This window comes from Marmota monax, unplaced genomic scaffold (genome assembly GCF_021218885.2).
Source record: "Marmota monax isolate L192 unplaced genomic scaffold, Marmota_monax_Labrador192_F-V1.1 WCK01_AAM20220418_F8-fsc00344, whole genome shotgun sequence".
In the NCBI taxonomy this organism is placed as follows: domain Eukaryota; kingdom Metazoa; phylum Chordata; class Mammalia; order Rodentia; family Sciuridae; genus Marmota; species Marmota monax.
In genome coordinates, this window is record NW_026692430.1 from 914,768 (window position 1) to 930,514 (window position 15,747).

A 15,747-nucleotide genomic window follows, 5' to 3' on the forward strand; every position below is an offset into this window, starting at 1 on the left:
CTCAGATAAAAGAGGAAGGAGTGCCCTCTAGTGTCTGTCTGCTGTTATTGCTAATGACTGAAGAGGCTGCTGAGAAATGAACATTTCCCATCCTCCGATGACATTCTGGTGACAGTGTTACCATCAAATGCCAATCATGTGCAGAATGCATAAGAGAAAATGTGGAAATATGGAGTGGGTGAGACTAGGATCCTCTGAAGAAGTCTCAATCTAGAGGGTAGGAGGGAATAAGAAAATCGCAGAAATAACTGCAGTAGAAGATGGACAAAGATGGACAGGGTAAAATGAATGGATGGTTAAGAAGGTGCTCTTGACCAGCTCTCGGCTCCCTTTCAGCTTGTCTGGACCCACAGGTCTGGCTGTCCCAGGCCTCTTCTAGGCTTGGACAAGCTCCCCGTGCATTCCCTGTCCTTTGGAGGGTGGCCCTGGGAACTTGTTTCTTCGCTTCTTCTCTGTTGTGCCTTCCCATAGCTTGCTCTCATCCTCTCTTCTTTCAAAATCATTTTATATTTTTTTTAAAAAAATTGCACATAATTATGGGGTCCAATGTGATAATTTGATATATCTATGCAATGTGTAATGATCACATCAGGATAATTAGCATTTGCATCTGCTTAAACATTTGCCATTTCTTTGTTCTGGGAAACATCAAACTCTTCTCCTAATTCTTTATAAAGTATACAATGAATTATTGTACACTACAGCACCCTGCTGTACTGTACAAGACTAGAACTTATTCCTTCTGTCTAACTCTGCATTACTTGTTGGTATTTGTTTTGGTGGATTGAACCCAGGGGAGCTCTGCCACTGAGCTATGTCCCTAGCTCTCTTTTTTTTGTTTTTTGAGACAGGGTTTTGTTAAATTGCTGAGGCTGGCCTCAAACTTACAATCTTCCTGCTTCAGTCTCCCGAGCTGCTGAGATTACAAGCATGCACCACCATACTTGGCTTGCATTATTTTGTTTTTGAAACAGGGTCTTGCTGTGTGGCCCAAACTGACCTCAAATTTGCAATCCTCCTGCCTCAGTTCCTCCGGTAGTTGAGATTACAGGTGCGCACCACCATGCCTGGTTTTAACTGTGCTTTGGTACCTGTTATCTGACCTCCCTCTATCCCCTGGCCCCACCCCTTGCCAACCTCCAGTGATGACCTCTGTTCTACCGTCTCCTTCTATGACATCAACTTTTTGAGTTTCCCCATACGAATGAGAACATATAGTATCTGTCTCTGTTTCTGTACCTGGCTTATTTCACCTAATGTTCTGTCCCCAAATTCCATCTATGTTGTTGCAAATGACAGGATTTCACCTCCTTTCATAGCTGAATAATATTATCCCTCTTCTTAATTATCCAGGAGCCACAGCTCTTTCTATATGCAAGTCTTGGCAGGTCACTCTACGGCTTTAAATCCCTGATTGCTCAGCTGCCTGTGATGAAGCCCTCACCTCTACCACGGCTAGGCTTCCTGCTTGGACTCTTGGCTACTTTTCCAGCTTTCTCTCTCTCTAACCCCACCATGGCTTCACTCCAACTTCTGTAGATGCCAGCTTTCCTAGACCATTCACCAGCCCAAGGCTAATTCCCAGCGACCCAGGGGCTTCCTGGACTTGGTGAAACCCAGGATAGTCCTGGGCAACCGGGATAGTTGGTCACCTGTTTTGCCTTGGATCTCTGCATATTTCCATCTTATTCTTCTCTGAACTGTTCCAACTCACTTCCTATTTACTACTTATTCCCAGGTCTGTGCTTGGATGTCACTTCTGTAACTCCCCGAGGAGTGGCTTACTTGTCCCTTCTGGGGGCTGGCACAGTACACACTCCTTGCAGCCAGCATGGTATTATCATAGCTGCTGTCCACTCCCCAGCTGTACTAGCACCTTGAAAGCAGGAGTAGGTTTTTCTCACACCTACACACTAGGCCCTCTGTATCCACAGGTCCTATATCCTAGAGTTCAACCAATCAGAGATCACAAAAATCGGAAAAAGACAATTTTCCTGGTGCCAAAGTATACTTTGTAGTTAGGTCCACCATGATCATCTCTGTACTGGTCACGTACAAGCTGCCTTTTCTTGTCGTTATTCCTTATGTCATATAGTATAACTGCTTATATTATTTACAACATATTTACATTGTGTTAGTTATTACAAGTCATCTAGAAACATTTTAAAGTATATGGGAGGGGCTGGGGGGTCTAGCTTACTGAGCCCATGCTTAGCACACACAAGACTCTAACCACAATTCCTGGCACCAAAAGAAATAAAAAGTTACATGCAAATATATGTAGGTTATAGGCAGATATCACACCATTTGTCCACAAGAGACTTGAGCATCAGTTGATTTTGATGTCAGAATTCACATTCTGAGGGACAACTCTATTCCCAAAACCTAGCACAGTAGGTATTCTATAAAGTTTTGCTGAATTAATGAATAGCAATATCATCTTTATTGATTGTTTCTAGTTCATACCACTGTGTTGTGACGTACAGACAGTTAAGGGGCACACAAGGAACCATCCTGAGGCAGAGTCTATTCCAAAATATTTGCAAAAATATTTCCCAGCCCACATGTACTTCCAGAACCTTGCCACTTTCCAGAGTCTGTCACCTCTGCTTGAAATTGGACAAGTCTCTCTGGCCAACGAGGGATGAAAGAAGTGACACTATGAGACTTCCAAGATCAAGAGGTGATTCAGATTCCATCTGGCTTAGCCCCATGCCCTAAGGCCCAGGCCATATGGAGGGAAACGGGCCCCACCCTCAGCCTAGCTGAGTGCCCACCTGTCCCTCCGCCATCTTGGAAGTGGAATGTGGACTAGACTCAAGCTCCCTGTAAAGATCCCTGCCCAAACTTCAGATTCTTGAAGAAAATAGCTGACTTCTCCATGCAGCAAATAAATTTGGAATGCTCTGTGATACAGGAAGAGAGAACTCAAATGCAGCTAAAGCAAAGCACAGATGCTGGCACTGGCTGAGCCCTTTTTCTCTTGGTAGATCCCTGGTGCAGAAGATCCAAAAGGGCCTGGGGGTAGACACTAGTCTGGCCCATTTGAACATCTGCCCACAATGTGACTGGCTCTTGACATAATCAAAGGGTGCACTGGGCCAAGCAAGGTCAGACGGGCGAGGATGCAGGCCACCTCAGCTTCCATACCTGTTTGTGGCTCCCGGGAGCAACCACGGGGACTCAGGCTCCAGGGAGAGGGTGCCCTTCCTGAGAGCCAGCTGCTTTGCCCAAGGACATAAGGGCTAATTGCAGGATAACACACACTAGTGCCACCCAGGATGGTGCCAACACATTAATTGTAATTTGGTCATGTTTGGTCCCTACCTTTCATTTGGACATTCAAACCATCATGCCCTGTGTCATCCTGCCAGGCAGGTAACTGTTTTAAACCATTAAAAATATATATACGCATGTGTGTGTGTGTGTCTATATATTATAGTACACACTATAAGAATGTAAGTATTCAAACATCACAAACAAATTTGACAAACATATTTGGTTTTTTTTTTTGTTTTTTTTTTTGCTTTACCTGGGTCGATATGTTTTCTAGAATGGTAACTTCTGGGACATTGACATGGTTATGGGGTAGGTGGTCTAGTTTAGAATGTATGACTAATATTTTTGCAGGAAAGTGACATTTTCTGTTTTCCAGTAACTAAAGACCATTTAAGTTTCTCAAACATTAATTGTAATTCTGCCTCTGGTAACGTACTCTTTCCCTCCATTGTGCCACTCACTCTGTGTCTCCTCATCGCCCAGCCTCCCAGCTCACCTGGCAGCTCTGCTCTCTGCCTCAGGAGGCTGGCATCTGACAGTGGCACCCAGGTGTGTTTGCTCCCGTTCCAGATGGTGAACAGCGGAAGCTCTGTCAGGAGTGTGGTAAGAGAAGGGGCAGGTCTTATCCCTCTCCCCTCCCTGCCTGGTCTTAACAGTGGCTTTTCCTCTACCCCATGGCACACATTCTGGAGGTGACTCCTTTCTTGTGGCTATAGTTGTGACTAGGTCCCAGGATCTCCACTGTCTCCCATCTACTTCTGCAGCCTGGATGCTAAAGGTTTCTGCTGGTGCTAGTTCCTGGGTGTCTCACCATCCCTTCTTGCTTCTCTGAACCTTGTCTGTAGTGTGTGTCATGGGCCAAATTGTGTCCCCTGCAAATTTATATGCCAAAGTCCTACCTCCCAGTGTTTTCAAATGAGACCATATTTGGAGACAGGGCCTCTAAAGAGGTAATTAGGGTTAAGTGAGGCCATTAGGATTGGCCCTAATCCAACAGGACTGGTGTTTTTATCAAAACTGATTTGTGGGGTGGGGGTGCAGCCCAGTGGTAGAGCACATTGGAGGCCTTGGGTTCAATCCTGGCACCAAACACACAAAGAAAGATTTGGACACAGACACAGAGAAAAGGGACACGGGCCCTAGCAAACCAGGTAAGTCACCATGATAAATAGCTCCTCATTAAACTGCCCAAGGAGCTGGGGGGTGTGCTGTCATTTCCTCCTGGACCTGCCTCACACACCCAAAATTGACCCTTCACCAATCCCACGTTAGCTACCACCACGTTTCTAAGTTTGTAAAATTTTTCAACATTTTTGCTTTTAATTTGTTTTCACTGGGACACTGGAGGACTCACTTTTACAACGAGGAACTTAAACTGGAAGGGCTTCTAATGGAGAAGGCTGGAGAACCCAGCTCGCCGCCACATAGAGCATCTCGTCATTTCTAGAACAGTTCTATTCCACTTTCAGATCAGCTGTGGCTCTGATCCTGGATGAGGAATGACTGGAGCCCAGGGTGTCTCTGAAGGTGCTGCATGAGAATCTTAGTTGCTGCTTCGAGGGCTGGGGATCCCCCTGACGCTTGATGGGACCATGCTGGAACTTTCAGAGGGGAGCTGGAACTCAAGGACATCTAAGGAGGAAAACAGTGTCATTAGAGTGAGGGCTATTAAAACATCAAAGGCAGCTCATAATTAAACTTCTTATAGTGATATAAAATAATTTTATAAAATCATAGGGCTGGCTGGCACTTACCCAGCCAATTCCACTCCCCTCTGTGCCCAGGTAGTCTTCACCTGGAACTGCTGCTAGTAAAGTCTTCAGTCTCCAAAGTACTTTCACTAACATTATTTCATTTGCACCTCAAGAAAATCATATGAGGCAGGAAGGTCTTAGCGAACCTTCATTTTACAAGTAAAAGAAACCAAGGACGGGGTGACAGTGACAGCCCAAGTCCACCCAGCTAAACAGTGTCACAGCTGGCTCTGAACACGGACGATTCCCAGACCACAGGAGCGCTGGCACGGTTCCCACGTTCTATACGCCCTCCTCAGCTACGCATGCGTACATCTTCCCTAAAACGGAACATCCCAGGTTGAGATCCCAACCACAACTCACAGTGAGAGAGGGTCTCTTCTCCACATCTGGCCATGCACAGGAAAGGGAATGGAGACAGGGAGAGAAAAGAATAACACGAGCTGAGCTTGCAGGGAGAGAGTGGAGTCTTGTTAAAGTCTGCCCTTACCTTGGCTCCAACTGTGCAGAGAGACGTAAGAGGATTGTGTCAAACCCAGATCCCACAGCCTCCCCAGACCCATCCCCTTCCTCCACGCCTGGCAGGCTAGTTGTGGATCATATTGGATCACTTGGCACATCTCTCGAAAGCCCTGACAGCTACATTTGCAGTGCGTGGGTTTCTCTGGATCTGGGGAATGCCTCCTTTAGACTCTCATTGACATTGTTCATTCTGTCTTCTCCAGCTAACTGGGTCCCTTGTCATCCCACAAGGGTGCCTCACACAGATGGTCCCACCTGAAGTGCTTTTAGACCTCCCTTACATCTATCTAACCTGTCTTTCGAGGCCCATCAAATCCCAGAAACTTGAATATCTTGATCCTCCAGGACTCCTCTGTCAACATGAGCCCTGGAGCCATTATTATCAAGTCCTCTGTCTTGGTGTTGACCCTATGCTCTCGGGCACTGCTGCTCATTTCTGAATGTGATCGTCCCCTGAGGAGAATGCAGGCTGCCTGTGAGCAGAGCTGGAATCTCATCCTTCACTGACTCTGCGGGGACCTGCCTGCCCTTGGGCAGTCCATCCACGTGTGATGATGTATTTCTGGGAGAGTGGACAAAACTGGAGTCACAGCAGCAAGTGGCTAAAACCAAATAGAAGGGAGATGAAATGGGGATAAATTATCTTCCCTCATTTGAAACTTTTAGTGCCGTTTTAGGATCAGCATAAAGATGATAAACAGGAGTGTCCCCTGTGCTCTGTAGTAACAGTGAAGATAAAGTAACGCCTGTTGAACGAAGAAGTGGCCTAGCTCTCTGTGACAACAAGAATGGGATCGCCTCCCTCACCTGGGACAATTTCAGGTTTAATCCTGTGACTGAGCACTGCTTCTCTGTCACTGCATTGGAGGAACCCCTTTCTCCCGAGCCCCGGGCAGTTCACAGGCCCAGGCAGGCTCCTGGTAGCTCTCCTTTTTCAGGTGGCAGGTCTCAGGGAATCCCCCTGTCCTGCTGGCCTCTTGGCAGTTGTCACCACCTATCCAGATTGCCAAGTCTCTCTTCCCCTCCAGGATCAGCACCAGGATGTCCACCTTTCTTCTTGTTCTGGAAAATAAGCTTGCAGATCCTCTTCATTTTAAGACTTCGATATCCATCATTATGAGAAAGAGGATGAGATTTAAGAGGAAAACAAGAAAGGGTTTTTTGTTTGTTTGTTTTTTGTTTGGTGGCGCTAGGGATTGAACCCAGGGCCTTGTGCATGCGAGGCAAACACCCTACCAACTGAGCTATGTCCCCAGCTCCAAGGAAGTTATATAAAAGGGTAAAAACTGTATAGCCCAAACCTCGGTCTCCAGCATCTGACTACCTGGTTGCAACGAGAACTGGAGATCTCTTGCACACTAGCACTGGGGCTCAGCAAACCTTCTTACCACCTCTACCCCTGCTGCCTTCCCCAGAAATGTCCTTCTTCTCATCACATAGACTTGACCACAAAGAGCAGCTTGGCAGCATGACTGAGCCCTGATCGCCAGTGGTGTGTCTGATCCAAGACAAGCATATTCCACTATCACTAACCCTCCATCCTGTGGGGGCTTCTCATCCGGGCATCTCCTACAGCTCTTGATCACTTTTTCTTTTCTTCTAAAAATAGAGGCATTCCCCCCCATTGGTTACTTTTTTACATAATCCAGAATTCAAAAGCTACAAAATGAATGCTGACCCCCCTCCCCCAATCCTGCTCAACCCTTTGGTTCCCTGGGGCAACTAAGGCTACTAGTTTTTTTTTTCTTTTTTTAATCTTTCCAGAGATATCACATATCCATGTCAATGTGTGCTTAGAATGCAAATGTCATATTGTCCCCTGTGTGTTTTTTACACAATTGGAAGCACAGTCTGTGTGTGTGTGTGCGCGAGCGCACGTGTCTGGATGTTTTACGGATCAGTACATGAAGAACTTGCTCACTTTTTCAATGGCTGTGTAATAACCCATTCACAGATGAACAATACGGATAGGACTTGGGCTGTTTTCCATACTCTGGTCTAATAAATGATCTTCAAATGTGCAGGTCTCTGCTGTGGCCATCTGTGTCCTTGTGAGTGGACGGTGCCAGCCACCAGCAATTTGCCAGCATTCCTAGCCCTGCAGCATCATCGCAGGGTAGTTCTTTCCCCAACCTGACCTTAGAAGAGGACAGAACCAGGCCATTTAAATGCATTTCTCATCTATCAACTTACTGCTCTTCTACAGATTATCCCAACAATATCCCTACGTGTTGTTTCCGTGCCTTTAAATGAAAGGAAATGTGAAGCCACACTTAGACACTGGAGTCATTGGAATTCTGCAGAGCTCTGTTCCTGGCCCACTTCCTGGGCGACTGGTGCCTGGGGAATCTATCCATCTACCTGCTCTCGCTCACAGGCTTTTGGCTCAGACTCAGCCCTCCTCCCATGGGTGCCTCAAGCCTAACATGTTCCACTGATTCCAGTCTCACCCACAAGTGGTGCAAGTGTTACAATCTCCCACTCCAGACCCTTAGGAATTGTCTCCGACTCGTTGGGAGCTTTCCTCCTCTAGCCTATAAGCCACTTGAGAGCAGCAACTCCATCTTATCACAGTGCATCCCTGGTGCCTAGTCCAGTGCCTGCAAAACACTGTTCAATGAAGGTCAAATCCACCAGGGGTTCCTCCTGCTCTTTCATTTAAGGGCATGGCTGAAGAAGGCAGACTCCCAAGTAGGATAGAAAACACTTGGCCTCAGGATGGATGTCAGAGAAGAATACTGAAAAGCTACTGAAGCTACGGGACTCAAGAAAGAGCAGGGTGCCAGGTGGAGGCTGAATCCCAAGAAGAGTGACAAACAGGAACCAGGATGCATATACCAGTTTATATAGACCAGTGTTTTCCACTCCTTGATTTATTTATTTTATTTTAATCTTGCTGTACTAGGACCTGAACCAGGGATGCTCTACCACTGAGCTACATCCTCAGCTTTTTTTTTTTTTATCTTTTATTTTTGAAACAAGGTCTTGCTATGTTGTCAGCAGTGACCGAGAACTTGAATTGTGAACCTCCTGCCTCAGCCCACACTCCCAGTTGCTGGGATTATAGGTGTGTACTACAGACCCCAGCTTCCCTAATTTTTTTATCTTTTTGTTGGTGTTTCATTTATGCAATGTGCAGACACTTGGAAATGATCATTGATAGGAATAATGCCACTGGATAAACCCATGGATCAATTAAGAAAACCAATTAGGTAAAGCACTATCTATATGTGATGATTATTATTATCCAAAGCACATGTATAAAGACATGAATTAGTGTGAATATACTTGTATACAACCAGAGATACCAAAATTGTGCTCTATATGTGTAATAAGAATTGTAATGCATTCCACTGTCATAAATAAATAAATAATAATAAATAAATACAACAACAGGGTGCCAATCACTCTTCTAGGAAGACCATCATCGACAATAATCACAAATTCCTTATGGCTAGGTATGTGCTGAGTCGAACGTTCATCATTTCCTTTAATCTTCCCTGAGAGCATGTGATGTGGAAAAGAAGGGTAAAGAAGGTGACAGGGTCAGGGGCTGTGGCACATGCCTGTAGTCCCAGCTACTGGGGAGGCTGAGACAGGAGGATGCCTTGAGCCCAGGGGTTCAAGGTAAGCCTGCACAACAGAGCAAGACCTCATCTCAGAAAAACAAAAAGAAGGTGACAGTGACAATCTTTACTTTGTAGGAGATTCCACCCACCTCCTTCCTTTTTTAAAAATCCACCTCTCAACATTTTATTATGACTCCTAGTTCAGGAGCGATGTGATAACGTATCCAAATATGGATTGTTATTTGAAAACCATAAAACTGTAAGTTTTAAAATTTGAATCATGTAGGCAGTTTAAACTCACTGCTATAAATAGATTGGGGGTGAGCAGTAAATAGCCATTAATGGAGACACAGGTCAGAGCTTGGCAAAGGTGGCTGAGAGGGACTTCCCTCTAGGAGGAAGATCTAAGGGAGGTGAGGGCGGTCCTGGATTCATCCCTAGGATGGAGTGCATCACGGAATCCTGCGAGAAGGGCCCCTGCTGTCTCCTATCTGCCAAGGGGCCCAGAAAGCTGCTCAGACCTGTCTGGTCACCTTACAGAAGGCCCCTACACCTATGAGGGTGTTCCTTTTTCCTCCAGCCTCATCTGTGAGAAACAGAAGCAAGGTGTTAGGGAGAAATAACCTTCACAGCTTTAAAGATGCCCCAGGCGGGTCTTTGTTCTTGGCTTATCTTGGGGTAAAGCTGTCAGCTGCAGAGGAAGATTAGGCAACTTTGGCCACGGTTTTGAAATTTAATCCAAGACTAACGCCTACACCATTGAGCCATCCAAGTAGGTGAGATTAAGTAGAGGTGTGTTACAAAATGTGCACAGGCCACAAGATATGGGCGGTTTGCTAGCAATGATCATGAACTAGTTTTAAAACGTACGTATTGGGATTAAGCCCAGGGCTTCCTGCATGCTAGGAAAGGGCTCTGCCTCTGAGCTGCGTTCTCCGCCCCATATGTGTACATTTTAAACCTGGTAATAACAGTGATTAAATGTGTCATCACTAAAGGTATACAACTAATAACATTATATAATTGACAAACACGGTGCTTCTCTTTTGGTAGATCCCAAGTGGAAGTTAATTTGTGTCCAAAAATTTGGCTTAATTCTAAGACTCAGCCGGGGTCTCTCCCAAGACTCCCTTCTGCCCCAGGATGCTCAGCAATGAGGCCTTTCACTCCTGGGTCCCCAAGTTACACCCTCCAAGATTGCCATGTAAGTGGCTTGTGCACGTGGCACAGGGTGGGTACCAGTGAGTCCAGCACACTCCACTTCTTCAGGCAGGGACTGTGGGGTAAAAACAGCAGCCCTGAAGAGTGGATGCAGGAAAGAACCCACGCAGGGGTCACTTGGGAAAGGAAGCTACTCGGCTTGCACTCAGACCCTTCCCAACACAGTGGAACTGACTCAGAGGAAAAGACTGGGGGAGGGGAAAGGTGAACGCAGGCAGAATCCTGTCCCACAGGTTGGGGCCTCCTGCCCCTCCTTCAGGCTGCCTGCTGGTCCCTCCTCCTTCTGTCTCTCACACCCTTCCTGGGGGCCGCAGGTGGGATTCGGTAGGATTTTACTGCTGCTACTACAGGTTGAGTGGCCCTTATCAAGATGCTTCAGATGCTGGAATATTCACACATAAATAATGAGGTGTCTTAGGGATGGGACCCCAAGGTCTAATGGAAAACTCACTCGTTTCGTACATAACTCACAGGTAATAAGGTGACTTTATAGAATATGTTTAGTACACCTGTGTTTTGACCATGACCTGTCAATGAGGTCAGGTGTGGAACTGTCCATTTGCAGTGTCATATCAGTGCTCAAAAACGTTTGGATTTTAAAGCATTTTGGATTTTGGATGTTTGGATTAGGGATGCTCACCTTGTGCTTCCATGTCTAGCTACTATTTATTGAGTGCCTGCTTTAAGCCAGGAACCCTGCAAAATGCCTTTCATGCTTCTGGAACCCTGCAAACCAGTCTCGTTACTGACTCCAGTCCCCAGATGAGGAAATAGCTCCTAGAGAGGGTAAGTGACCTGGTCCAAATCACCAAAATACTGGTTCTAAGCATGGAACCTAGGTACTGAGTACTGAATCTAGGTCCTAGTTGGTGCTCTTGGACAGCAAAGTAATAAAAAACAGGGTGGCATTTTACAGGAGAGAACACAGACAAGTATTAAGAACTTAGTAAATACCTGGTATTTAGGCCTGACAATGATCTTACAAAGTAGACATCATTACTCCCATTTCATAGATGAAGAAACTGAGGTTTAAGAAGGTTACATAACTATCCAAAGTTGCTCTGTTTAATAAAAGGTCCCAGGTCTGTCTGAATGCAAAGCCCATATTCTTTTTTATTCTTCCTTCCAAATGGAATTCCTGGGAGTTTCAGCGATTGGTTGAAATAATTTAAAATCTCTCCTATGGATGTTTTTAGCTCTGCACATTCAAACCAGATACAAAACAAACACCAGGGGTGTGGAACAGATATTGAAAAAGTGCATGCAGGATTACCTGCAAGAAAATTGCTGTATTGGGGCTGGGGTTGTAGCTCAGTGGTAGAGTATGTGCCTTGCACATGTGAGGCACTAGGTTCGATCCTCAGCACCACATAAAAATAAAGGTATTATTGTGTCCATCTACAACTAAAAAAAAAAAAATTTTTAAATTGCTGTAAAAATTCTGGTAAATCCTTTGGTTTTATTTTATTTTATTTTTTATTATTTTTTTTAAATTTTAATATTTATTTTTTAGTTATCGGCAGACACAACATCTTTGTTTGTATGTGGTACTGAGGATCGAACCTGGGCCGCACGCATGCTAGGCGAGCGCGCTACCGCTTGAGCCACATCCCAGCCCCATTCCTTTGGTTTTAGCTAATCATATTCTCTAAGGTTCAAAGAAAGAGATGGGAGACAGAAAATAATTGTTATTGACTTAAAATTAGGATTCACAAAGGGGATGAACTGTCTTTAGGATTCTATGGAAAGTCACTTTGATCACAGTGGAGTCTTCCAGGTAAAGAGAGGGAGGAGTGAACACAGTGGGGACCTAGGGGATCCATAAGCCCAGCCTTAAGCCTGGGATGGACTTTATTTATTTTTATATTTATTTATTTGTTTATGTTTGCAGTACTGGAGTTGAACCCAGGGGTGCTCTACCACTGAGCTACATCCCCAACCCTTCTTATTTTTTTTTTTTTTATTTTGAGACAGGGCCTGTGCTAAGTTGCTGAGGCTGGCCTCGAACTCACTATCCTCCTGCTTCAGCCTCTGAGTCACTGGGATTACAGGTGTGTGCCCTGGTACCCCAGTGGAATGGACTTTTAAAGGGTTGTAACTGGAACTCTCATTTTATAACTGTGAAGAGGAAAGCTCCAGGAGGTTGAGTGACTGCTAGTTAGTTAGCAGTAGAGTCCAGACAGGCTCTGGGTTCCCCACTCTTTCTACCCCATGATCCAGGAATCTCTTTAGAATTCATTCCTTTTTTCTCCTATTTGAACCAGTGAGGAAAAAAAGACCGAGAGAGCCTGAATTGAAGCATAAAAAAAAAAAAAAAAATCAAAACACCTAGAGTAAAGTGATCCTGGAAAGAGGTGAAGAAGGTAATTACAGAGGCTGGAATTAGCAGCGCCCAGGAAAAGATACCGTCTTATCTAAGGCAATTAAAGTAAGCAGGCAATTAAAGGCTTTTGTTATTTGGGTCGGAGGTTTACAAGGCTGTGAAGCAGCAAGCTTTCTGAAAGCCACAGTCAAATCAGGACCCAGAAAGTGCAGGCTTCTAACTCCCAAGGAAAAGTCCAGGGTGAGGCAAAAGATTCTTGTTTTTATATTTGACATGGAAAGAACCAAAGAAGCAAAGCAAGGTGTGAGCTGGCTCCCCGTCCCGTCCCAGGACCCAGGAAACTCAGAGTCCACCTCCTGGGTCTCTGTGACTTGTCCCAAGGGGCTTTGGTTTTCATGTCCATGTGTAAACCAGAAGAATTCCCTATAAGGAGGTAAGGGGGTGTTAACATTCCAGTAACGAAAGACAAACTCATTTGGAACTGGTTGAGTCACTACTGTCCTGGCCCCTTCCCCTGCCTAACCAGCTTCTCTCCTCTCTCCTCCTTTTACCTCTCTCCTCCCCACTGCCTCTCCTCCTCCTTCCCTTCCCTGAGCAGAAACAACAAACTACAGATTCTTCCCCTGCAGAGACCTGGACCCTGCTATCAAGGGCTCAGGCTCCCTGCAAGCTCATCAAAGTCCTCCCCCAAGGAGACAGTTCCCTCCTTCCCTAAGTGGAACTACGGAGCCAGCTGTTAAGATTTTTAAAAATCGGCATGTGCACTGTGTGTCTTTACACAAGACTGAAATCTTTGAGGTTTAAAAGAAGATAGTACTCCTTTTTAATTGTCCTGTTTTGTATGGAATTGTATCATCAGAATTCATAGTAATGCAGATTATACAACTTTTATAAGAAGTCTTAGAAATCCAAAAGCAATAGCAATCCAATCTAAGCTTTATTCCCATTTTTTGCCAATCATTCACACAAAAAAAGTGGTTAGGTGGGGCGGTTGTAAGCACGGCAGCCCCTGGGGATCTTGTCTAGAATTGAGAGCAGAAGAGAAAATCAGCTGCCCTTTCAAACTCACACCTATTAAATAATGTGCTCCATGCAAGCTCACAGCAGTGTGTGCACACTGGAAACCGTTTCCCTGAGGGCATTTCCTTTTAGACAGACCCTCCTATCTGCAGGCTCTAAGTAATGATAGGCGAAAAGGGAAGATGACAGCTGTGGCCCCGGGGAGATGGCTTAAGGAATATTCTTTGTACTCTTTTATGCTTGGGTGCTTTCTTCTCTTCCAGACCTTTCCATTTGACAAAGCCTTATCTTCTCCACCTATCACACACACCTTTTTCCCATGACAGGTGCAAGGAGTTTTCAAGTGTCTGATCTCAGATAATCTCCTGGCCAGGGCTTGGGGACACGTCACTCTCATCCCTGCCTTTAGCACAGCTGTTTCTCTAGTTCCTCCTGAGATCTTCCTCCATAAACCTGTCACAATTCTGTGGGAGCCTTCTATCACATTCATGAGCTTATCCATTGGACTCACACCTGGGCTGTGTCTACCACAGTGAGTGGCCTCCACACTCTACTCCCTGGTGTCCTTAGGACCCCACGCTGGATTTCCTCAATGCCCCTTTCCTCTTGCCCCAGGCCCACAGGCAGCATTTCCTTATTTCACAGTCCTCTTGCCTGGCCCAGGCTGCTTGTCTCCTCGGAGCTCTGCAGCCTTGGTGGGGACCAGCGGCCACCCTGTGGAGGAGGGGCTGAGCCACACGCAGCGCAGCCCGGCAGCCTGAACATGAGACTTGTCACAGGCAAGCGTGGCACAGACATGAGCCAAAGATCATGGCATGCTTCTGGGGGATTCCATTCTGTCTTATGCTCTTTATCAACACTCCTAAATATATCATGATGTTAAAATTAGCATATTTACAAAAACAAAGCAAGTAGATGGATACAATCATGCACTTCCTTTACGAACAGCAGATTGTTCTCTCTCTTGGTTTCATTTACCCTGGTTTCCTTTTCAGTCTCATTAGCACAACTTTTCACTTTTTAATTTATATGAACATTTTAACTTAAGCAATCTGCTAGTGCTTGACAGAGGGTTAATGTCAAGAGCCCACGGGGATGGCTTCTGGTTGGCCTTTGGTGTTTGTTCTTTTTTTTTTTTAGAGAGAGAGAGAGGAGAGAGAGAGAGAGAGAGGAGAGAGAGAGAGAGAGAGAATTTTAACATTTATTTTTTAGTTTTCGGCGGACACAACATCTTTGTTTGTATGTGGTTCTGAGGATCGAACCCGGGCCGCACACACGCCAGGCGAGCGCGCTACCGCTTGAGCCACATCCCCAGCCCTGGTGTTTGTTCTTGAAGCAGGAGAATGGTTTGTCTGTGCTGATGATTTGTAAGCATGCATCACCATCAACTTTAAAAAATATATATTTATTTTTTAGTTTTAGGTGTACACGATATCTTTATTTTACATTTATGTGGTGCTGAGGATGGAACCCAGTGCCTCGAGCATGCTAGGCGAGCGCTCCACCACTGAGCCACCACCCCAGGCCCACCATCAACTCTTATTGTCCTTCACATTCTGTTTTCCTGGACTTGTCTCCTGCTCCGTGTTTAACAGGGGTAGAGGCCAGGCAGAAGTGCTTTGTAATGGCCTGTGTGATAAGCCTCATAAAGTTATTTGTCTCAATTAATGGTTTCATCGACATTTTTATTGCTTTGCTCTAACTTCCCAAATCCCTTGGGCATCCTATCTGCGATAAGGTTCCGCCAGTCCAACAAAATGGGCCCTTCAGAATACAGACTGATATATTTTAAGAAGTTTCTCTCTCTCTCTCTCTCTCTCTCTCTCTCTCTCTCTCTCTCTCTTATTTTTTTTTGACATAATACTTAAAAAACATTTAAACAAAAAGTAATAGGGCTTTAAAGCAGAGCTCTAAAAGAGATTTATTCATGAGTACATGCACACTAGTCTCCACACTGACATCACTTTATATTGATTTTCCTTGAGTGTGCATTCTCTGCTTTTCCCTAAATCTTAACTACTGTATGAGAACTTTTTATTGCATGCTTCCTTCTACTTTG

The 15,747-nt window shown here is 45.3% G+C and overlaps 1 protein-coding gene and 1 non-coding gene across 5 annotated transcripts in view; both read right to left on the reverse strand.

Moving 5' to 3' along the window:
- Positions 1–521: 521 nt before the first annotated feature.
- Positions 522–15,747, reverse strand: part of Fbxo16 (F-box protein 16) — a 53,716-nt gene continuing 38,490 nt past the window's right edge. For 3 of the 4 annotated variants that reach the window (XM_046442970.2, XM_046442967.2, XM_046442968.2), the window contains one exon: positions 522–4,911. In XM_046442970.2, the coding sequence (XP_046298926.1) occupies positions 4,750–4,911 (162 nt within the window). In that variant the 3' untranslated portion in view covers positions 522–4,749. Of the gene's footprint in view, positions 4,912–5,396; positions 5,423–15,747 lie in introns of all 4 variants that reach the window. The other variant, XM_046442969.2, reaches the window with a different exon arrangement.
- Trnaa-cgc (transfer RNA alanine (anticodon CGC)) lies at positions 6,737–6,809 on the reverse strand. Its single transcript has one exon. It is a non-coding gene; the product is annotated as a tRNA-Ala (tRNA).